This window comes from Columba livia, chromosome 4 (assembly GCF_036013475.1).
Source record: "Columba livia isolate bColLiv1 breed racing homer chromosome 4, bColLiv1.pat.W.v2, whole genome shotgun sequence".
In the NCBI taxonomy this organism is placed as follows: Eukaryota; Metazoa; Chordata; class Aves; order Columbiformes; family Columbidae; genus Columba; species Columba livia.
Window position 1 is genome coordinate 2021648 of NC_088605.1, and position 23971 is coordinate 2045618.

Genomic DNA, 23971 nt, shown 5'->3' on the forward strand with positions numbered 1-23971 from the left:
GGTTAACAAGTTAAACCTTTCAAGTGTCTTTTTTTGGGGCTGCTGGTGCCTCAGGGATGAATTGTGGGGTTTGGCAGGAAAATCCCCTCGGGGAACATGGGGGGGACGAGGGTCTGCTGGGTTGAAATGAAGGAGAGTGGAAGAGATTTACTCTCAGCCCTTGGAGATCTCATTTAATTAGGGAAGTGACACCACAAAATGCATTAATTCTGTTCACAAAGTGTGAACCAGTTTGGTGCTGGGCACCACTGGCTCAGATTCAATGTGACCCCGGGCAGAGCGAAAGCCCCACCTCCATCTCAAGAGTTTATTCACCACTGAATCATAAAATATCTCTTTACACACCTTATTTTTTTTGGTAATTCTTTAAATACACATTGTTGACACTCGGCAAAATTTCAAAGCAACAACATCAAAGTGCGTCTACAGGTGATAGTACCAACCAAAGTGCTAAAAACACGGCTTTCCCGCGGCCGAGGGGCGGCAGCTCCCACCTTCCCCCTCCTCAGCCCCCAAAACCACCCAGAGCCTCCTCCGACCCCCCAAATTCAGGCTGCTCCCCACAATCTGCTGCTCCCCCCTCCAGAGCAGCATTGGGTGGATTTAGCATCAAGGACCCAGTTTAGCATCAAGGGATCGTGGGGAAAAGGGACGTTTGGTTCTCCAGACACTGGCACGTCGCTGCGAAAAACACTAAAATAGACCTAAATTTATAGAGTTTTTAAAAAAATAACTTAGGAGGCGAAGGCGCTGCCTTTGGGGAGGGGGAGGTGCTGGATGGGGAATCACTCACTGGGGAGCAAACGCTGCCAGTTCAGGGAAACCATTGCAATTCCTGTAGATGTATATTTATATATATTTTCCTCTCCCCGGGGGCAGCGCGTCCTCTGATTATCTCTCAGCTTCCTACCCCCCCACCATTGCACCCGCTTGTCCCCGGCCCCCTTTGCCTCACCCCATTTTTCCTGCTTTCGGGCACTTTGAGCTTCACCCCGGGGGTTATTTCATCTCCCACTGACAGGGCAGGTTGAATCGCTCACCGTGCAACACCCTGTGATGCTTCATTCACAATAAACCACCCCCAGTTGCTAAAATCTCCCTGTTCCCTGTTTATTGTTTTTTTGGCACCGATTCCCAAATGCTTTCGCTGCACCCAAACCTGCAGGTTTTCAACCCAAAACGAGGGGCTGAAGTGATGCTGAAGCTCCTGGGGTGGGCTCCTATCAGAGCTGAGACAAAACGTTGTTTGACCGCTTTAAGACCCTTTACCAACGCTTTTAATGTGATTTTTTTGTTCTATTTTAACCAAATTCGGAGCCTTTTGGAGGATCCAAACAAGCCAGCCAAGCCGTGGCAGCTGGGACTGTGCCACACGGTGAGATGGGATTTATTGTCTTGCCTTTTTTATCTTGATAAAGAGGTTTAAATGGACGGAGCCAACCTGTGGGGTTCCCCGCTTTTCCTGTGGACCCCACACGAGAAAATCCAACATGCAAGGAGACAGAAAAACATGGATTTGGGATAAATTTGGCCCCTGAGGTGGCTTTGCTGGTGATGTTCCTCTGGAGATCCCAGACCAGCACCTAAACTCAAGTGAAGGGGAACGCCATGAGCATTGGCCATGGGGAAACTTTGGGCAAAATCACCTGAAAAAGGACTAAATCCCCCCAAAACTGGTCCCATGGGACTCGTCCATCCAACCCCTGCCAGACATGGTCATCACCATGACCTTGAGCATTGGAACAGGCTGCCCAGGGCAGTGGTGGAGGCACCACCCCTGGAGGGCTGGACAGACGGACATGAGGTTCTCAGGACATGGGGCAGGGACAGGGCTGGGGGAACGGTTGGATTTGATGATCTTGAGGGGCTTTTCCAACCAAAATGATTCTGTGATTCTATGAAAGTTGCTCATCGCTGATGCTCGACCCGGGTCGGGTCCTTGTGCCCTGGCTTTTGTTGGCGATTGTCATCGCAAAGTCCCTCTTGGGGCTTCTCTAGGGTCTCGTATGGGGTTGAGCTCCCACTGCGGTGATCCCTTCCCCACCAGCACCTCAATTCACCGCATGATTTCAAGGCTTTCTCGGAGGATTTGGTGCTTCTGTGCATCTCTGCCATTTCAAGAAGAAATGGGGTTGAAACTCCACGACTGACGCGGTGAATCCTACGGCCACGGGCAGCATTGCCGGAGCATCCTGTTGGGATGGGGGTTTGTGGGGGAGGGAGAGCAGCAGGGAAACCATCAATATGACATTTCCAAGGAGGAAACATGGAGCCGTTAATTAGCTCGTTGCCATTAACAACCTGGGCAATTAGGAGCCACCAGGAGGGCCAAGGAGATGCAGGGCTCTCATCACCAAGCCTTTGTCACCATGCAGGCCGCCTTCATCCCCAGGCAAGGAGGAGGAGGAAGGAACCCATCCAAGCCTGGGAAAAATGGGGAAAAAAACCCCCACTTTCCATCTTCTAATCCTCGAACCTGCTCAAGGTCTTGTGTCACCGCAGGATTTTTGTAAAAACGTGGCTTTGCTGAGTCAGAACTTGGACTTTTTGGGAATGGCCCAAGGGCAGGTGGGTGATGTGGTCTGGTCTCAGTGACACTTCAAAGCAACTAATTCAGGTGAGGTTGTCCTGCCGTGACGTACAAAACGCTTGTGGTAGCGGGGGAACGGGGACATCACGCACCCACCCACAATCCACAGTGCTGTGGCCACCAACAGACTCGGCCATTGGTGGCCACCAGCAGACTTGGCCATGGATGGCGTCAGCAGACACGGCCATTGGTTACTACCAGCAGACTTTGCCATGGATGGCCACCAGCAGACTTGGCCATTGGTGACCACCAGCAGACACGGCCATTGGTGGCCGCCAGCAGACTTCGCCATGGATGGCATCAGCAGACGTGGCCATTGGTGGCCACCAGCAGACTTGGCCATTGGTGACCACCAGCAGACTGGGCCATGGATGGCATCAACAGACACGGCCATTGGTGGCAACCAGCAGACTTTGCCGTGGATGGCCACCAGCAGACTTGGCCATTGGTGGCCACCAGCAGACATGGCCATTGGCGACCACCAGTAGACATGGCCATTGGTGACCACCAGCAGACATGGCCATTGGTGACCACCAGCAGACATGGCCATTGGTGACCACCAGCAGACTTTGCCATGGATGGCATCAGCAGACATGGCCATTGGTGGCCACCAGCAGACTTTGCCATGGATGGCATCAGCAGACATGGCCATTGGTGGCCACCAGCAGACTTGGCCATTGGTGGCCATCAGCAGACTTGGCCACCAATGGCATCAGCAGCCTCCCCAGCCTCACTGGTGGGCACAGGAGGTTTCTTCAAGAGTCCTCAGCATCTCCCCTGCTTCCCATCACCCTGTCCTTGCCTCCCCATGACCCGGAGCATCCAAGCGATGGTCCAGGCATGGACACGCAGTAAACCCAGAGCAGCCACCTTCAGTCTTCAGACACGACTCTCCAGCACGATAGTCTTTAAGCATAGAGTGTATAAACATGCTGAGTATATAATTTTCCTTTAAAATCTTTTTTCTTCTTTATAGAAATAAATACTTACTTTCTTTTTAAGGGAATATCACAAGTCTCTGCGCTGTTTCGAATGGTGACATCTCCACTGGGACCATGCTCATGGGATGGTGGCCATGTGGTCCCTGGGGGAGGTTTTAGCTTTGCTGGGTGGCTTTTTTGCTGGTTGGGGCATCCCTTGCTCCTCTTGCCCCTGGATTGTGTCCCAGCCTCCCCGGGATGGAGGTAAATCCGTGGTGGAGCTCATCCCTGATGCCAGGGAGCTCATCCAGTGCTGCCCATGGGGACGTGGTGGGACGCCGTAGTTTCTCGCAGATGTTTTTTTTGGGGCTCCCACATTTTGTGCATACAAGGAACAGCCTTCCCCTGGAAAGCTGCAGTCAGTGGGGGAACGGAGGTGCTTCAGACGGAGGGTTATGGCCAAAAACCCCTACCCTGTTTTGGAGAAGACAGCATAGAGAGGTTGAGGGGTGGATGAAATGGTCTCCTGAGGTGCTTTCTGGGGTCGGAGACCCAGGAGCTGCCTCCAGCCCACCACCAGTTTCAGTGACTTGGAACAGGTTTTGTTCTCTATTGAGGTTCGTGGCTGAGATCTGCAGCTCTCATGACATGGAAGAGGAAGGTGGTACCAGGTCTGCAGCCCAGGGGGATGCACCATGACAGCCCATCACATCGGTGGGGCTGGAGGAAGGGGAGATGCCCTGGGAAGGGTTGTCTCCTCACAGGCACGCTGGCCAACAGACCCCAAAACCTCCAACGATGGTCCAAAGAAGAGGACAAACCTCCAACATCTGCTTTTCGCAGTCAGCTCCTCGCAGCTCAGCATCTCAGGTCCAAGCGTGGCTGGTTGGGGTGCAGGGTGGCGGGGAGTCCCTGCTGCTGGCAGTGCTGTGACGGGTGTCCCTGCTGGTGTCACACCTCCTGCACCTTCTCCCTGTGATGGAGGATGGACACACCTGACCCCGCTGGATGCCTTTCAAAACCCTTTTCCTTTGGGAAATATATATATATACATATATATATATAATATATATATATATATATATATATATATATATATATTTGGGGGGGACGATGCCCTTGCAGCCAGAAGACAGCCAGAAGAAAAAAGCAGAATTAAAAAAAACCCCCAAACCATGGCCATAGATAAAGGATCTACCAGGGCAGTTGGGTTGGTGCTTTCACCAGCAGCTTTGGATTTTAGGACAATTTGGCCAAGGTTTCTCCTTCAGGCTGCTTGGGAAGGCGATGAGATGGCAAACGTGGGTGTCCCATGCCAGTCCCTCTCTCCACACGGGACAACTTGTCCCGGAGTGGGTGGTGGATGTTGGTGGGGACAGAAGCATGACCCGTGTTTCCTGGTGGATGAGGATTTTGGAGGTGGTTTATTGCCTTGGCAGGAAGGTTTGGGTGGAGAGGAGGTGAGGCTGGAAACCTCTGGAAGAGCGACCATCCCTCCTGGTGTCCTCTGGCTCCTACAGCTCCCGAGATGCAGCTTGGCCACCCTGTGCCGTGGTTGCCGCTGGTTTCTGGGTGGTATTTACCCAGGTTTTGGGTGCCCCTCTGTTCAACAAATGGAATGAAAACGAGCAGAAACCCTGCAGGAATGTGGGGCCTCATTTCTTCTGGAGGAACGGCCCCTTCTCACCCCACCTTCATCAGCTCATGGAGAGGATGAGGATGGTCCAGCCAGGATGCAGCGATGCTGACCCCAGCATTCTACAAAGAGCCCGCAGAGACGGGCTGAGCCACCCTCATCTCCAACACCATCAAACGGCCAAAAAACCCTCCAGAAAGAGATTTTTGAAGAAAAAAAGACATTCCCCAAACAAGGATCCTTGGCAATGAGCAGCCATGGGGAGGTCTGAAGCCACCTTCAGAAAGAGATTGATCTGCCTCTTTGGGCAGCTGAAAAATTTCCTTAAGTAGCACCTTCTCGCCCACGAGCTGGCCCTGGGGACAAGTGCCGGCTGCAAGTCACTAAGGCCTGCAAGAGTTTGTTGGGTTTTTGTGTGCATGGGCCAGCGTCTCCGTGCTCCAGGTCCAGCAGAGGATGAGCGGCGGATGGTGGGTTTGGTTTCGTGGGGACCTCTGGCTCCGCCGGGCCGAGGAGGGAATGTGCTTTGTGGTTCCCTGAAGGTCTAACAGCTTCCTTCCACTTTGATGTGTAAAATCTTGGAGAAGCCGGGTCTCTTCCTCAGGGCCTGGAAGAGGAGCAGAGAGTGTGGTCAGTGCAGGACTGGCAGTCTTGCTGCTCCGTAGGCTGAGCAAGAGAGAGGAGAGGACAGGACATCTCGAATGCCCAACATGGGAAATGATCCGCTCTGGTCCCATCCCCACCACCGCATCCCACAGGGATTTGGCCTCCTTGTAGGAGTGGCTCAATGCCTCTTAATCCCATGCCCTTGAAGTTAGATCTGGATTTGGGTTCTGTTTAGCTAAACCCACAATTTCCAAAGGACAGGTGGTAGTTTGGGGTAGAAGACATCAACACGCAGGACGGGTGGGATTTTCATGGCATGGAGGTGTGCACCCACACAAGGAAAGTCCTTCCAAAGTGGTTCTTCTCTGAAGGTGACCCCAGCTTGGGGTGGATGTGGGTCTGTCTCGTTCCCCACTGGTTTTCCCATGCCAGGGCTTGGTGGTGGAGCAGGAACCACATGAGCCCACTGGTGGGCCTCCATCCCCAAGTCCTGCTTTGCATCTCACGGGACTTTTGACTCATGTTCCCATGGGAGCCCAGCCTGCTGTGGGATGAAGTCAACTGGAGGATGAAGTGAAATAGAAACACCTGTTTTTTCCCCTTGGACATGGATGGAGATGTTTGCCTTGGAGACTCTGACCAGATCAAGGACAGCCCAAGCCCTGTTGAGCATCACAAGCTGAAACTCAGCATAACTAAAATTATTAATAACCCTGTTTCACGTGTGGATTTTAAATCACTTCACAGAGTCTGGCAAATAAGTTGCCCTGTGAGGGATGCAACAGCCCCTTTCGGTCCCTGGGGAAAAGCCCACAGAGGAGAAGTCCTCATTAAAGCCATGGGAAGGAATCACAGCACGTTAGATCTTGTTTCAGCCTTGGGGCATGTGTGTCTGAAGGAGCCTGAGCCTTCAGGATGTCCCAAGTGACCTAAAATGTTCTCTACTGAGAAACTTCAGCAGTGGGAAAGAATTTGTCCTCAGACCCCATGGGGACATGAGACCGGTGACACACGTGACTTGGGAACGGCATCCTTTACCTGGAGTTTGTTCACCATTTCTTCAAACATCTTCTTGGCTTCAGGGCTGTGGGGCTCCTTGAAGTAGTCCACAATGCCCACCTGCACGACGATGGACTTCAGGTTCCGGCACACACCTGGGGGCAGAGATACCACCTGGCCTTGCCATACCTGGTGTGGAGACAGCCTTGCCATAGCCAGGATGGACCCTAAAAGCCACCCAGTGCTCCTCAAAGCCTTATGCACTTGGGGAAACCTCACCCTGAAGTAGAGGTGAGCCAGTCATGGTGATCAAGAGTGCTGTAGGGAAGACAGTGGTCTATGGGTGGTATGACCACCAGGAATGGCACCTCACACAGAACCTCCCACCGTCTGCATGCCTCTTCCCTCCTGAAGCTCCTGTCTTGGCAAATGGCTTCAGGAAATGATGTGAATCCAACCTCAGATACACCAGGGTGAATCTCATGTGTGCCACAGATACTGAGGCCTCCATCACACTAAGGGGAGCATGGAGGGAGTGTCTCCATCCTCCCTATGGCCCAAGGCAAGATCAGCTTTTCTTAACCCATGCTTGGCAGGGAGCTGTTGGATCCTCTCTTGTAGTCATAGAATCATTTGGTTGGAAAAGACCCTCAAGATCATGGAGTCCAACCATTCCCCCACCCCTGGCACTGCCCCATGTCCTGAGAACCTCATGTCTGTCTGTCCAGCCCTCCAGGGATGGTGACTCCAGCACTGCCCTGGGAAGCCTGTTCCAATGCCCCACAGCCCTTTGGGGAAGAAATTGTTCCCCAGATCCAACCTCAACCTTCCCTGGCGCAACTTGAGGCCGTTTCCTCTGCTCCTGGCGCTTGTTCCTGGGGAGCAGAGCCCGACCCCCCTGGCTCCAAGCTCCTTTCAGGCAGTTCAGAGATCAGAAGGTCTCCCCTCAGCTCCTGTTCTCCAGATGAACCCCCCAGGTCCCTCAGCCGCTCCATCACACTTGTGCTCCAGCCCCTCACCAGCTCCGTTCCTTTCTCTCAACTCGCTCCAGTGCCTCAAGGTCTTAGAAACCTTCTACCATGGAGGTCACAGCACCTTCAACTGTTGGCAGTGGGGCTGGAAGGCAGTCTGGTTCATGGATCTGGATATCTGGTGGCCTTTTGGTCAACGGATAATGCTATGTACCCCCCTGGCATTGCTACTTACTGTTGAAGTGCAGCAAGGCTTTGGGGGTGACTGGTGTGGAGGTCAGCACCAGCATCTCCAGCCCCTTCAACCCTTCTCGACACATCTCTGCTGCAACCTCCTGGTTAATCTCTGCCACGTGGTCCAGCTCCAGAACCTGAAGCCGCATGCAGTTTCGGGCTAGAAGGACAGAGCATCCACCATCAGTGCTCCACAGGACAACCAACAGGAATGGGGTAGTAGGAGGGATGGGTGGCAGCAAGGAGTGACAGGGTGGTCTTTGGTGTGGTCTTCTCCGTTGCAATCCCCGTGGGCCATCTCCCAGAGGAGATACCTTGCCTCCAGCAAGGTCCCCTTCTCCTTGTCCCATCACAGAAGAGCTGCTTACCTAAGGACGCCAGTCCCTGGACACCGCAGCCGGCCCCTCCGATGCCCAGCGCCCGCAGGTGGGGCCAGCACCGGCCGATCATCTGAAGGCAGCGGTTGCTGAAACGTGTCGGCTGCTGGCTGGGGAGATGAAGAAGAAAGAGCTGGGGAAGGCTGGTAGAAAAGATCAGCCCTCACCATGAACGTTCTCACAAGCAGTGTTGGGAATGGGACCTCTTCCACCTCACCAACATGGGGTCACCACGCTGGAAGGAGGTGTCTCCAGAGCAGATGTCTCCATCTGATCAGCCACCCATGGTTGTGTTGCAACCAGGACAGGGCAGGTTCATGCACTCTCCTCTGGCGATCTGAACCAGTGCCTGAACTCTGTCGCTTCCAGAGGTCAAATCAGTAGTGGAGAAGCCAAAATGCCATGTGGCGTTTCCCCCAGGGAAGAAACAAGCCATCAGGGACTTGACAGCCAACTTCTGCTTGGAAACATCCCTCTGTACACCTCAGTCCAGGTTGATGGGGGACACGGCATCACAACAAACCTCGCATGACAAGAAGAAATGACCAGGAGGCAGCACCATGGCATGGACCAGAGGAGCTGAGTGACCTCTGTGAGCCATGGGCTCCTGAGCACCCAGATGCTATGGGGTGAGGACCCACCAGCATCTCCACATCCCCAAAATGCTTTTCCAAAGCAAGACCAACTGCAGTCGTCTCCCTGTGCAGTGACTCAACACCTTTTTGAAAACATCCAGGCCCTTCAGGGCTGCTGTTGTATGAACATCAAGGAGCTCAGACAAGCGTTTGATGTTCAGCCTCATCTACCAGACCGATCACAGCTCCTCTTTCATCTCTGGTGTCAGCAATCTCCCAGGAAACCTTCCCAGCTCAGCAGGGAGGTGCCTACACCAAACAGCTCCCAGTCTCCACAGGGAAAGATGGGGCTGAGCTTCTGGTCCCCTAAACTGGCCTCAAGAATTGCTGCTCATCCCACAAGGACCACCTCCCCAAGCAAATTGGGATCTGGTACCCACTTTCTTTCCAGCCCTGTGGTGCCCCTCACTCAGCCTGGTCTCCTCTTAGCATGACTCTTACCACGGATGCAGAGGTGCGACCTGGAGAGAGATGATGTCCCTGCAACCTGCTCCAAGGGCCCAGATGACTTCATGACCCACGGGGTCTGTAGAGCTCCTGGAACGACACAGGGGACACATGGTGGCCCCCACTGGCAGTGGTGCCACCTTGGGGGCTGTGTCTGCAGCCGCCATGCTGCTACATCTCTCTGCCCTTGGAGGTACAAATCTGGTCATTATTTGTAACACACGGACCAGACAGTCCCACCACCAACCCATGCAGGAAGGCTGAAGGTATTTCTGTCTGGAATTGTGCCTACGGATGTGCAACGTCAAGAAAAATGGAAGAAGGTGAGGTTTAAGGTAAGGCCGAAGGTGAGGTTAGTGGGTGAAGGTGAGGTTGAAGGTGAAGGCAAGAAGTCTTCCAGATGCAAAGGTGGCAAGTGATTGAACTGAGACTGCCAGGAGAGGTACCCTTGCAGAGCAAATACAACGTCTCTGAAGATCCCATTGGGGTGATTTCACTTGCCATCTGCCCAGCCTGGATGGGGAAGGTGCCAGGAGGTGGTAAAGATGGTTCAGCTGATGGGTGGTAACCTCCAGCCAAGGGGATTGGCTGCTCCATGGCCTCCATACCAGCTCCATGGTTGTGCTACCACATCTATAGGTGACTGTTGGCCAAATGTCACTGCAGATGTTTGCTGGGGGCTCCTCCTTAGTCTTTTTGGAGGTATCACAACAGACCTCATGGGATGCTGCTGGATTCGTGCAGGGATGTAGCAGAGTTGTAGGTTTATGGCACTGACCGAGCGCAGCCACAGTGCCTGTCACCCAGCTTCTGTGGCACCAGCCACGAGGAGCTTCCACGGATGCCATCGACTCCCTGCACTGAGTCAACGGAGGAGAGATGTCAGAGAGCATCGTTCTGATGCCACCAGCCCAGATAGAGGCCCCTGGCTGCTTCACTGTGCCAGGCTCCCTCTCAAAGACTGAGGCTGCACTTCCTAACTCTAAATGACCTACTTTGAAATTTCAGGCAAGCCTAAAAATAAATTATGGGTGTTATCCTGAGCATTTCACACATCTCCACTGAAGATGCCTGCCAAAAGCCGCTTGAGAGTGTGGCAGGTTGATTAGAACATGAGTCAGAGTCACAGGTTGCCAACGTGCCAGGAGCTCTTGGGCTTGCTCTAATGCCCTTGGAAGGGCCGATGGAGGAGTATTTGGGTTAAACCCAGCTTGGTCAACACGGAGGAGCTGGCTGGGCGTGCTTTCCTGCCTGAAGGATTCTCCATCGTGGGCTGGATGAGGACACCCGTGGGCTGCAGGTGGAATGGATGCAGAAGATGAAGTGGTCATCTGCAGGGCACAGTGGAGCAAGGATCATCTTCCTTGAGAACTTAGGAAAGCTAAATCCTGTCTCCATGAGAAGCAGAGACTCCTCAGGAGATGGCCAAGGCCCAGGAGCAGTCAGTGATCTTCTTCAGGACCTTCAGGACTTACACCATTATGGGTCTTGTGTTCTTGCTCTTGGGCAAGGTCTCCAAGTTGGGTCTTAGCAATCAGAGCCATTCTTCTCTCCCAGGACAGAGAGACCACAAGGTCTTCGCTCCCCATTAGGAGCCTTCATCAAGGGGTGACAGTCAGGTGGGACCTCACTGAGCCCTGGTGTTGGTGCACCTCATCTTCACCCTTCTCTAACATAAAGCAGCATCTCATTACCAAGACCCTGGTCACACCTTCAGCTGGGGTGAGATCGGTGACAGGATGGTGGGAACGGAGCTGGAAGGGAAACATCTGCATGGGAACACACCAGAAGATGATGAGAATTGCAAGGACAGCTTGCACTGGGGACATTGGGGCTGCTGCTGGGCTGGGAACATGGGAAGGTGGGTCCTTCACATCTGGCCAGATAGGCTGCGTTCTAACAGGGAATGGGGATGGGCATCAGAGGAGTCCCAGCACATCCCATGGACCTTCCGAGCCTTCTCCCAGCCAGGGAACCACACGGTCCCACATGGGCAAGAGGGGGGATGCTGGTGGCCAGCCTTACCGGTAGGTGACAGCCTGCAGGGCCCGGCAGTAGCAGCTGGCCAGCCAGAGTGAGCGGTCCGTCAGCACGTTGGGGCAGTGCGAGATGCGGAGGATGAGCAGGTTGCTGCCTGTCGCCTTCAGCAAGGACTCCAGCCCAGCTTCCAGGCAGCCCCTGCCAAGGATGGAGGCAGGGTCAGGCATGGGGACGTGATCCCACACACCCCATGGCCACCCCAGGACCACCCCAGGAGGGTGACATGTCATAGAATCAGATAATTATTTTGGTTGGAAAAGACCCTCAAGATCACTGAGTCCAACTGTTCACTCAACCCTGGCACTGCCCCGTGTCCCTGAGAACCTCATGTCCGTCTGTCCAACCCTCCAGGGATGGTGACTCCAGCACTGCCCTGGGCAGCCTGTTCCAATGCCCCACAGCCCTTTGGGGGAGAAATTGTTCCCACATCCAACCTCAACCTCCCCTGGCGCAACTTGAGGCCGTTTCCTCTGCTCCTGGCGCTTGTTCCTGGGGAGCAGAGCCCGACCCCCCTGGCTCCAAGCTCCTTTCAGGCCGTTGCAGAGATCAGAACGTCTCCCACCAGCAGGAGCTGGTGTACATTGAATGGTGTACATTGAATGTCTGTCAGTGGAAATGGGACATAGGGACTCATGGAGCATCACAATCCCTGAGGACCAGCAGCTCTGGCTGTGGGAGGAGAGTGCCCAGGATGCGAGGACTCACCGTGTGCTCTTCATGTAGTCCTCCTTGCTCTCCTTCTTCCCCCGCTGGCGTGGCTTGAGGTTTTGGAGAGTGAGGGAGTGCATCTGGGTGCACCACTGAGACAGCATGGCCAGGAACTGGGGGAACAGAGGTGGCTGTCACCAAGGAGGAAGTTCTTGGCATGCCCCATGCCCCCCATCATTGGCTGTCTTGGGCGCACACACACACAGAGGCATTTCTGTATGCACACACAATGTAAATATGTGAAAATGCACATGCAAGGTCACACGTGCAACAAAATCATGGGTGTGACCACAAAAGCAAGTGAAAACATGTGCACATGTGAACTCATACCCACAGGCATGCATGTATGAATAAACAGAATAGAATACAATAGTTTGGGTTGAAGGGACCTTCCCAGCTCCTCCAGTGCCCCCCTGCCATGAGCAGGGACATCTTCAGCAGCTCAGGTTGCTCAGAGCCCCGTCCAGCCTGGCCTGGGATGTCTCCAGGGATGGTTCATCCACCACCTCTCTGGCCAACCTGGGCCAGGCTCTCACCACCCTCAGGGCAACAATTTCTTCCTCATGTCCAGCCTGAATCTCCCTCCTTGAGTTTAAAACCATCACCCCTTGTCGTATCACAACAGGCCCTGCTCAAAAGTCTGTCCCCATCTTTCTTCTCGCCCCTTTTAAGTCCGGAAAGGCCACAATAAAGTCTCCCTTGAGCCTTCTTTTCTCCAGGCTGAATGCCCCAACTCTCTCAGCCTGAATAACACGAACATGCAACACATCCAGCCACTGGTGCAAGCACACATCTGTGTGCACGCGTGTTCCCATGACAATCAACGCAAGCGAGATGCTTGCATGGCTTCACTTTTCTGTAAAAGAGATCTCACCCCGGGCAGTTCCATCCCCATCCCTGGTACCTTGGAGGACACCCTGGCGTTCTCCAGCAGCACCCGGGTCCACACGGCTGGGTGCCGGGCCACAAACTTCCAGTCCTTGCACACCTCAGCCGCCCGGAGCAGCGTCTTGGTGTCCAGGTAGGTGAAGATGCAAAAAAGAGCCGCTCGCATCTTGAGGATCTCGGGGCTGATCACCTCGCTGGAGTGGCCTGGGCTGCCCCTCTCCAGTCGGCCCACCTTGCCCCCTGGCCCCTCGGTCCTGGCTGTGGGACACAGAATCACACAGAAAAACAGACTGGTTGGGGTTGAAGGGGCCTCTGGAGATCACCCAGCCCAACCCACCTGCTCACGCAGGGTCACCAGAGCAGATCACACAGGGTTGTGTCCAGGCGGGTTTGAATGTCTCAGAGAAGGAGACTCCACAACCTCTCTGGGCAGCCTGGGCCAGGCTCTGCCACCTCACAGGAAAGAAGTTTCTCCTCATATTCAGATGGAACCTCCTGTGTTTCAGTCTGTGCCTGTTGCCCCTCACCCTGGTGTTGGGCACCACTGAACAGAGTCTGGTCCATCCTCTGACACCCACCCTGGACAGATTTATAAACATTTATAAGATCCCCTCTCAGCTTCTCTTCTCCAGGCTGAACAGCCCCAGCTCTCTCAGTCTTTTCTCATAAGAAAGATGCTCCAGATCCTTCAGCACCTTTCTAGCACACCACTGGACTCTCTACAGTAGCTCCTTGTCCTTCTTAAACTGGAGAGCCCAGAACTGGGCACAGTACTCCAGATGGGGCCTCACAATGAGTTGCCACCAGCAGCTGGGGAGGATGATGGGAAAGGGATGCTCCTTGCAGAGCCAAGGAGTCATCTCCATCCCCCACCTTCCATCCTCCCCATCCTCTCACCACACCAGAAGATCCCGTTATGGTCTCACCCGTCAGCCGACAGCTGCCACCAGGTCGGGATGCAGCGGATCCGGGTCCCTCTGGCTCCCAGCCCTCAGCCTCTGACTCAGTGGTGCGGGACCCCACGTCGGAGACGTCCCCCTCCTCGCCCTCGGTGCTGTTGCGGTAGGGCCGGCGGTGCCAGTTTTGGATGGCTTGTCGGCGCAGCCCCGAGCCCCGGCCGCCGTCCCGCGCTGGGTAGGGATGTCCATCTGCGGTGTCATCAGTGGGACATGGCTCCGCGCTGTCGCTGTCATAGCAGCCCGAGCTCTGCGACACGGCTTTCACCCGGCTCGAGGCTCTGGGGGATGGGGATGCTCAACCTAGCGCTCACTGGGGTATGCAGGTGTGCATCCCGTCCCATCAGCCCCTCACCCACCAAAATGAGCATCCCATTAAAATCCCAAATGGACAGCGTGGATAGAATCATAGAACCATTTGGTTGGAAAAGACCCTCAAGTTTGTTGAGTCCAACCGTTCCCCCACCCCTGGCACTGGCCAATGTCCCTGAGAACCTCATCTCTGTGTATTTTAAACCCCTCCAGGGCTGGTGACTCCAGCACTGCCCTGGGCAGCCTGTTCCAATGCCCCATAGCCCTTTGGGGAAGAAATTGTTCCCCACATCCAACCTCAACCTCCCCTGGCGCAACTTGAGGCCGTTTCCTCTGCTCCTGGCGCTTGTTCCTGGGGAGTAGAGCCCGACCCCCCTGGCTCCAAGCTCCTTTCAGGCAGTTCAGAGATCAGAAGGTCTCCCCTCAGCTCCTGTTCTCCAGCTGAACCCCCCAGGTCCCTCAGTCGGTCCATCACACTTGTGGTCCAGCCCCTCAGCAGCTCCGTTCCCTTCTCTCCACTCACTCCAGCACCTCAAGGCCTTTCTTGGTGTGAGAGGCCCAAAACTGAACTGATGGGGAGACTCACCCCGTGCTGGAGGAGGAGCGCTGGTTGGACACACCGTAAGGACCGTGCACGACCACCCCTGGCCCTGGGTGCCGATCTCTCTGCAAAGAGACAATACAAGAGGAACCGATGTGGTGAAACTCAAAATGTGGCTGGTGCAGTCAAGGGAGACAACCCCAATAACCCACCCAGCACCAGCTGCGTTTTGGAGTGAAGTCATACCCCAGTGGAACGCGGAAATACAGACCCACCAAGAAACAACTTCGGGATCCCCCCACCTGGCATTACCCATGTCCCCACAGGAACGAGATGGGGGTCACTACACCTCCCCACTCAACCTTTGCAGCCACCAGCAAAGCCACATGGGTGCATGCCCGAAAACGTTGGGTTGCCCGTACCTGTGCCCGTGGAGGTACCGGTCGGCCGGTGGCCTTGGCCCCTGGCGTGCCACAGCGTCCCAAGCTGCCATTTGGGGTGGTGCCGCAGCTGCTGCTGATGATCTGGAGCTGCTTCTCGGCCCGGTCTGCCCGGTCCAGCAGCTCCTCGATGAAGTGCTGGAGGCGAACCTTGGCGTTGGCCTCACGGGCTGCTGTCTCCTTCAGGAACTGGTCGATCTGCAGCACCTCCCTGCATGGAGGGACCATGGGTGACACCTCAATCCATCCCCACCCATCCCTGTTAAGCACCTGTCTGCAATCTGGGGTGGAGGGTCATGGATGCTCAAGGATCTGGACCACTCCATCATCAGCCTGGTTTGGGTCTGGGCATGGTTTAGGGCAGAGCAGGGACCAAGGTATGCTCCAGGTATGCAGAGTGGATGTGGTCACCTTGGTTTTGGGGGACATAACATCGCCAGCACTTTTGCTGGGATATACATCAACCCCAGGGCTGGAGTCAGGACTCTGAGCACGATGGAGCAGAGGGATGAGAATGACGATGATGCCATGGGATGATGTAGGATGGCAGTGATAACCCACCTTGTCCAGGTCAGACTTAAAGATCTTAAGCCTTGAAGGCACTAAACCCCTGCTCAGCCTTATACCTCGTTAACCCCAGTGGTTGCAGGACCCTGGCTCCCTCATTAACACATTAATTAGCAGGCAGTGGGGAGCTTGGAGCCTGCAGATGGGCACGGTTCACCCTGCTGAGGTGCTGAGATGTCATCCCCAAAACGCAGCCAGCCCTGGCGTAGAATGTGCTGGTGGTTCAGTGACATGAGCGTTCCCTTCCTGTCTCGCACACACATGTTCCCAGGCACACACACACAAACCAACATCATCCGCCTCCCAAAAACATGGGCACGTACACCCAGACACATGCAGCCGTCACACACAACCCAAAACCACGTGTGGCCATCGCACAAAACATAAAAAACACAACAACCAAAACACAGAGGCCATGGCCCCTGCAAATGCATGTGCCCTCTGAAGGCAGCATGTGCACACCTGTACAGGCACACACGCATGCACGGACATCGTGCACCCAACACACGCACAGAGCCGCCCTCATGTGCACAAGCACTATGAAAACACAAATGCAGGTGTGCACCTCAACACTCCCAGCACCGACCACACCTGCACACACACACACACACACACATATGTGCACAACTGCTATCACACCTTCATTCAGCGTCCTTGAGCCTCTGTAGATGTACAAACACAGCTCTGCGTGTCTGTCTCGTGCACACCTGACGGTGCACACCCATCCGTACATAACCAACTGTGCACACCTGACCATAGAATCATAGAATCACAGAATCATTTTGGTCGGAAAAGACCCTCAAGATCATCGACTCAAACTGTTCCCCCATCCCTGGCACTGCCCCATGTCCTGAGAACCTCATGTCCGTCTGTCCAGCCCTCCAGGGCTGGTGACTCCAGCACTGCCCTGGGCAGCCTGTTCCAATGCCCCACAGCCCTTTGGGGAAGAAATTGTTCCCCACATCCAGCCTCAACCTCCCCTGGCGCAACTTGAGGCCGTTTCCTCTTGTCCTATCACTTGTTACTTGGGAGAAGAGACCAACACCCTCCATGCTCCAACCTCCGTTCAGGCAGTTGCACACCCAGCCACGCACACCTGACTGCACCGATCTGCACAGGAGCATGAAGGAAAAGAAGAGGGCAGCCCTTAGCAGCATCATTCCAATTGCCACTTATTAACTGCCATCTAATTACCAATTAACTGCCCCCCAACCTGCCATGTGCAGGGTGAGCCTGGGAGCCACCCAGTGACGATCTGGGAAAGTTCCCAGAGGGGCCCCAGCAGATTTGGAAGGCAAATGGGTGCTGGTGCAGCGGGTGTAAGGCGATGCTGATGGTTATCACCTGCATCTCTCTTGGTCCCATGGACTGGGTGGAAAAATATCCCTTGGCAAAGGAAACGGAGCTCAGGAGCAAAAGAAAACACACCGGCCTTGGGGTGTTTCGGAGCTGGGAAATGTCCTGGGAAATGTTTGGTTCTTGGGGAAACCTGAAACTGGCTTTGTCAATGGAAATGGTTTCTGATGATTTCCCCACATCCAGGTAAAATAAAAGGTTTTTTCATCAGCTCTTCCCACACTCTCTCTGCAACCTGGTGTGGGATTTTGTCACTCGGGCTGGAGGGGACTGATGGGGACAGTCAAGGGGCAGGAGGGTTTGTCTAAGGAAAGAGAGGCCCAGGAAGAACTTTTGGGGCATAAAACCAGGTTCTTAGGTGGTAATGGTGTCCAGGCTCCACCACAGATGGAACAAGATGTGTTTGACCCATTGGTCACCCTCTGTCCGCTCCAGATTTGTGCACTCTGGTGGCCATCGTCCTGCCACCACTCACCCCAATATGCCCCTGGACAACACCCCCGAGGCAGCTGGTGGCTGTTCCCCAACCGTCCCTGTTGCCTGTGTCGCACACATGCATCCAGACCAAGAGTTGTTGTCCCCATCTGGCTCTAGCATCATCCTGCTCCTCATCCCAGGACCATGCCCACCACCGGCACATCCTGTGAACCTTGTTTCTGAGCCGTGATCATTATTTTAGAGCCAAAGTCATTAACGAACATGCTGATGATGGTGGGGATCAAGACAAGTCCTTGAGGAATCCCACCAGTGTTCCCAACACAGCACAATCATGACTGTCCCTCAGTAAACCACTCCTCACTGACTTCCTGGACCCCATGGTGGCCTCCAGCTTTGCTAAGAAACTCCTGAGGAACAAGGTCTAGTTCACTTGAGCAACACCGATGGGCAAAATGACCCAATGCTCGACTGGAGGGAAACTCAGGAGCAGTGCTGGGGTGGGAAGAGGGTATTGAGCAGGGAACGTGGGATGAAAGTGAGGATGGCAATGCCATGGTACCACCAGTAAACAGAGGTCATACCCCTTGGGCTAACCCACCCTTCTTCTGGGAGAAAAACCCTGAACTGGGTATGGCCAAGGTGGCTCCTCTCGTGTCTATGACCACAGGACAGGTTGATGGGAATGCTCAGGTCATATAGGGCTGGATGATTCAGCTGCGGAGTCAGAGGGGATGACCCAGCCCTGGTTTTGGGGGACACCCTTTGGTACTAGAGATGGGTTGCAGCAACATGGCCACCACCACGTTCTTTGGCAGGACAGCGGGACGACCATGTACACCCCCAGCTTGGCTACATCCTGGGGACACTGATGGCTTTGGGACAATGTCTGGCATGACATGACCCATCTTGGTCACAGACATGGAGATGCTCAGGTCTACATGGACACTGGGAGAAGATGCAAAACCTGATGAGTGATGACACTGATGGGCATTGCCACACCACTTAGTCTGAGGGTTTGGTGATGGTGTTGGGCTCCTGGGGTTCACCACCAGGGACCAAATTCCCCCCACCCTACAGCCAGGAGAAGGGGCAAAGGACTCACTGTTGCTTGCGGGTGAGCTCCTGCTCCTTCTGCACCAGGTCCTGCTTGAGGGAGGCCAACATCTCCACACTGACATCCACTTGGCGGGACAGTTCGGATGCCCGGTCCTCCAGCTCCTGCTTCTCCCGGCTGAGCCGCAGACTCTCCTGCTTGGCCTTCTCCAGCTCTGAGCTCTTGCGGTCCAGCTCCATCTGCAGCCGGCCCACCTGCGAGGCAATCTTCTGCTCCACCTCCTCCGTCAGCTTCTCCAGCCGCTTGTCCACCTCCAGCTTCTCAAAGGCGCGGATCTTCAGGCGAGCCAAACCTTCCTCATAGGCAGCGTCCATCGTGGCCGGTGGCGCTGGGGCCGGCGTCACGGCTTTGCCCCGGGTGAAGATCTCCGTCAGCGGGATCTCGATCTCGTGGACATAACGGGGCGAGGGGGAGGAGGACGGGGCTGGCTCCAGCTCCTCGGCGGGGACGAGGTCGCAGGAGAAGCGTTGGTCCTTGCCTTGGAAGGAGGTGCTCTCAAAGTAGTCCCGCCGGGCAGCCGGCGTCAGCAAGGCCCCGTCGGCGGCCAAGGGGAAGACGGCAGCATCGCAGATGCTGTTGGTCTTGGAGAGGACATAGAGGGTCTCGTAGGTGTGGTTGTACTCCAGGTGTGCCCGCAGCGAGGAGAGGCTGCGGAAACGCTTGTGCTCCCCGCAGCGCGGACACCGGTAGGGCAGGTCCAGCGAGGCCATCCCTCAGCTACGCGTCCCTGGCGCAGGGGAACTGCATGGCCACGGTCATGGCGTGGGATGGATGGAGTGGTGGCACTTGGGATGGGTTGGGGAGCCCAGGGCAGTGGGGCCGCGGCTCTGCTGGGGCATGGCGGGGGGAGAGACCTGGCGTGGAAGTGGGGGGTCCAGTAGTTCTGGGGGATGTATCAGCATCGGCTGGTGCCAGGCGCTGCAAGAGATAGCGGGGTTAGTGATACAGGGATGGCGGGTCCCCAAAAGTCCCTGCTTGATCCTTCTTTGTCCCCCCTCTGCCTCCAGCCCACCCTCCCGTGTTTCTCCTACTCATGCACAACCCTTTGGAGGGTGCACAATGCTCAAGAAGGTGCAAAGCCCTTAGGAATGTGCAAACCCTTGGAACCATCCACAACCCTTGGAAACATCCACAACCCTCAGTAAGATCCGCTACCGTCGGAAAAGCACACAAACTTTGGGAAGCTCCACAACCTTTGGGAAGCTCCACAACCCTTGGGAAGATCCACAATATTTGGAAATGTGCACAAACCTTGGGAAGGTGTGCAACCTTTGGGAAGATCCGTAACCATTGGGAAGGTTCCGCCACCCGTTGGGGAGGTGCACAATGCTTGAGAAGACCCACAGCCTTTGGGAAGATCCACAACCCTTGGGAAGATCCATGACCCTTGGGAAGATCCATAACCCTTGGGAATGGGCACAGTCCTTGGGAACCTCCACATTTAGGAAGATCCACAACCCTTGGAAATGTGCGCAACACCCACTCGCAAAACCCTCCAAGATATCGGGGTGGGGAAAAAACCCTCACCCTTGTGAAATGGGATTAATCCAGCTTGGGAAGTCACCGTGGTCTCTTGCAGTGTGGGAGGCACCAGCACCCATCAGGGTGCATTTTTGTGGTGCTTTCACCCCAAAGCACCAACAGCACCCATGGGTGGGAGCATCTCTCACTCATCCCTCTTCGATATCTCACAAAGGGCTCTTCCCACCACCCCAAAATCTCTTCAAGATGCTTACACCCCATCACCACCAGCCTTGGTGAGCACCAAACCACCACCGAACCCTCCATGTGCTTGTCCCCCCATGGCTCAGCACCCCCCTTGGAGGGCAAAACTGGGCCGTGAGGTCTGAAAACCCACTTTTTAGGGAAAAATCAGTGAAGACAAGAAATCTATGCAGAAAAAAGATAAAAATAAGACGTGCTGGGAGGATTTCTGGAGCTGCCTGGCTGGGTTTTGGGGTCGTTACAAAATGCACCCTCGCATGTTAACCCCCGCCTGGGTGAAACCTGGCAAACACAAAGCACCGCCGGCAACTTCGGTTCCTGCTGATGGGATGAGAAAGCGCTTTTCCACTGTAGGGACGGGGCCACAGCATCATTGTCACCGATATCGCAGGCCTGGATCCCTGCCCGCGTCTCCCGGGGCACCCAATCCGCCTCGCTCCGTATTTCCCAACCATAAATGATGGCAGGATCTGGCCCGGGGTGGGGGGGTGTCTGAATGCACATGCCACCCCATCCCTGTCCACCAGGTCCTACCCTGACCACAAAACCTTTTCTCCCTCCTTAACATGACCGGGATTTAAGGGAATTATTAGTGGAGTCATTACTACGGCTGACAAAACCCACAGGCATCCGGAGCCAGGAAACGCTCCCGGCTGCCGGGAGATTGCAGCAGCGGGTGAAATCCATCCCCACGCTGCTTCACCTGCCATTCATCATGGAGCCTTTCTTTGCTTTGTTTCATATTTTTCCTTCCCCTTGCCATCCCCAAATAAAACAAAATTGCCAGCAGGCAGCTCCGCTGAAGAGGGATGGAGGGGGGATGGAGAAGGAGGGTGGCGGATGCTGCGGGGGGTGGGATGCTGCTGGTACCCGCTGGTCCCCATCATCCCCGGCTGAGGCTGCGTTGGGTGGGGGGCACGATGATGGGTGAGGGTGGCTGAGGATGAGGTGCAGGAGGTGGGTATGAAAAGTCAGGGTGCATCCAGCCCCCCACCGCCACCCCAGCATCTTCATCGAGCAGCAGGTCCCTCCTCATCTCCTGGCAATGGCTTTGTCCCCGCTGTGTCCCCCCTTGCTCCCCTGTGGCCCTGGGTGAGCAGCATCTTGGGGACAAGCCGCCGCCACCCAGCACATCATCTCGCTTCGCCCCGTACCTGCTTCTCGTCGCCGACCTCCTGCGCTCGGCTCCTCCGGCCAGGGCAGCATCTCTCCTGCGTCCTCACAGTCACCGTCCCCACCGAGCGCAACGAAAGTGGGGGGCTCCGGCGGGGGATGGACGGAGCACGTACACCCCGCTCCGGTGCACAAAGGAGGCGGGTGATCAGGGCTTTGTGGGGAAGGAGTGATGCTGGGCAGGAGGGATGCGGGCAGGAGCAGCGGGAAGCAGCCGGCTCCCCGCAGGCAGCACCTCCATGGCAGCCAGGCCCTGGGGATGGAGGGATGGAGGGTGGTGGCTGCGGGAGGAGGAGGAGGAGGAGGAGGAAGGAGGGGGGCTGAGGCTGAAGGCCCTGGTGGGATGGTGGGAGGGTGAAGGCTGCTGAGCGCCCTGGGGACGGCGGGTCCCTGGGGGCCTGTGCCTGGTAAAGGCAGCGGTGAGGGATGCAGGGGAGGAGGGATGGAGGGATGGATGGAGGGAGGGTGAGCGCTTGCAGCCGCCTCCTCCTCCTTTGCAGCCAGATCCTGGGCTGTTTCTCTGCCGCTTTCCTCCCTCACAGCTCCCTCTGCCTGTCTCCCCATGAACACGGCAGCGGGCTCTCGGCAGCCTTGCTGCTGTGCATCATCCTCTGCCCCCAAACCCCACCCTTGGACCCCCCAGGGAAGCCCCTGCCCCTGGTTTGGGCCCAGCTGCGATCACCCCAGAGCATCCCCTTGGAGGGGGCAGCTGGTGTGGGTGCAGGGACCCTGAGTAGCAAGGACCCTGACTTGGTCCTGATCTAGTCCCTAAGCACCCTGGTTTAATCCCTGGCTTGGTCCTGATCCACTCCCCAAGCACCCTGGTTTGATCCCTGGCTTGGTCCTGATACAGCCCCTGAGCACTGTGGTTTGGTCCTCATCTGGTCCTTTAATCCCTGGCTTGGTCCTGATTGAGTCCCTGAGCACCCCATCTTGATCACTGGCTTGGTTCTGATCCAGTCCTTGAGCATCCTGCCTTGATCCCCAGCTTGGTCCTGATTCAGTCTCTGATCACCTGGGCTTAATCCCTGATTTGATCCTGGTCCAGTCCCCAAGCACCCTGGCTTGGTCCCCAGCTGGTCGCCAAGCACCCCAGTTTGGACTCTGGCTTAATCCCTGTCTGGTCCCTGATCAACCTGGCTTAATCCCTTGCTTGGTCCTGATCGAATCCTAGAATTCCCTGTCTTGGTCCCCAGCTTGGTCCTGATCCAGTCTCTGAGCATCCCAGCTTGGTCCCTGGCTTGGTCCAGAGCACTCAGGCTTAATCCCTGTCTTGGTCTTGATCCAGTCCTCAAGCACCCTGGATTGGTCCCCAGCTTGGTCCTGATCTGGTTCCTGATCACCCTGGCTTAATCCCTGGCTTGGTCCTGATCCAGTCCCTGAGCACCCCAGCTTGGTCCCAGGCTTAATCCCTACGTGGTCCCCAATCACCCTGGCTTAATCCCCTGTCTTGGTCCTGATCCAGTCCCTACGCACCTCACCTTGGTCCCAGCACCAAAGGGATCCAGTACCGGTGTGTTTTCTTGTCTCTGACATGGAGGAAGACGACAGCGTTGGGACCAGGATGCTGCTGGTTTGGGGTGTGAATGGTTGCCCCCAGAGCAGGTTTTGGGGGGCTCAGTCCCATCTCACCCCAGAAGCAGCTGGGTGGTGGGTGCCCTCCTTCCTCCCACCCTCCCTCAGCAGCCGAGGCCGAAGGCTCGAGCCCGGGTGCCTTTGCAGAGCTTCCAGGCTCAGCATCAATAATAGATGCACTTTGGGAGGGGTATTAATAAAAACCTCATGCATCATGCATGGGGGAAAGCTGGGCTGATACTGCCCAGCGAGAGGTGACGTCCCGCTGAGAGGTGCTCAAAAGATGCTACTTCCTGAGGAAACCTGGGTGCCGATGTCCTTATTAACCACATCTGGGGTGTCCCCCAAGAGAAAAGGGTTTTTCCTGATGCTGGGGGTCATCTGCATCCCATGGAGTGGTCCTGGCCCACAGTCAGGCTCTGGCACACATGGGATTTAGGATGATGGGTGCCCAACAGAGGGGCACAAGCACCCTTGGGTGCTGTCAGGGGTGTGAGCTCTTAGGGACAGGTCCAAGGGGACATTTAGGATTTGAACTGTCAGCCAGGTTTCCATCTGGATTCCTTCCTCCATCCCATCCCATCCCATCCCATCCCATCCCATCCCATCCCATCCCATCCCATCCCATCCCATCCCATCCCATGTGGATTTTGCCAGCATGATGGTACAACTGGGGTTTAACCCCAGGATGCTCCAGCCCACATGTCAACAAAGGGCTGGGGG

At 55.6% G+C, this 23971-nt stretch overlaps 1 protein-coding gene across 1 annotated transcript; it reads right to left on the bottom strand.

Annotated features, from left to right (window-relative positions):
• Positions 1–39: 39 nt before the first annotated feature.
• Positions 40–22216, bottom strand: FBXO41 (F-box protein 41). The gene is made up of 13 exons (XM_065060191.1): positions 21655–22216; positions 18764–19693; positions 15283–15511; positions 14906–14985; positions 13978–14288; positions 13068–13309; positions 12161–12276; positions 11441–11593; positions 9410–9505; positions 8325–8443; positions 7958–8116; positions 6791–6906; positions 40–5753 (listed from the first exon to the last, which is right to left on the bottom strand). Exons 2-13 carry the CDS (start codon positions 19483–19485, stop codon positions 5691–5693), a joined length of 2406 nt encoding a protein of 801 aa, XP_064916263.1. The 5' UTR covers positions 19486–19693; positions 21655–22216; the 3' UTR covers positions 40–5690.
• Positions 22217–23971: the final 1755 nt, after the last annotated feature.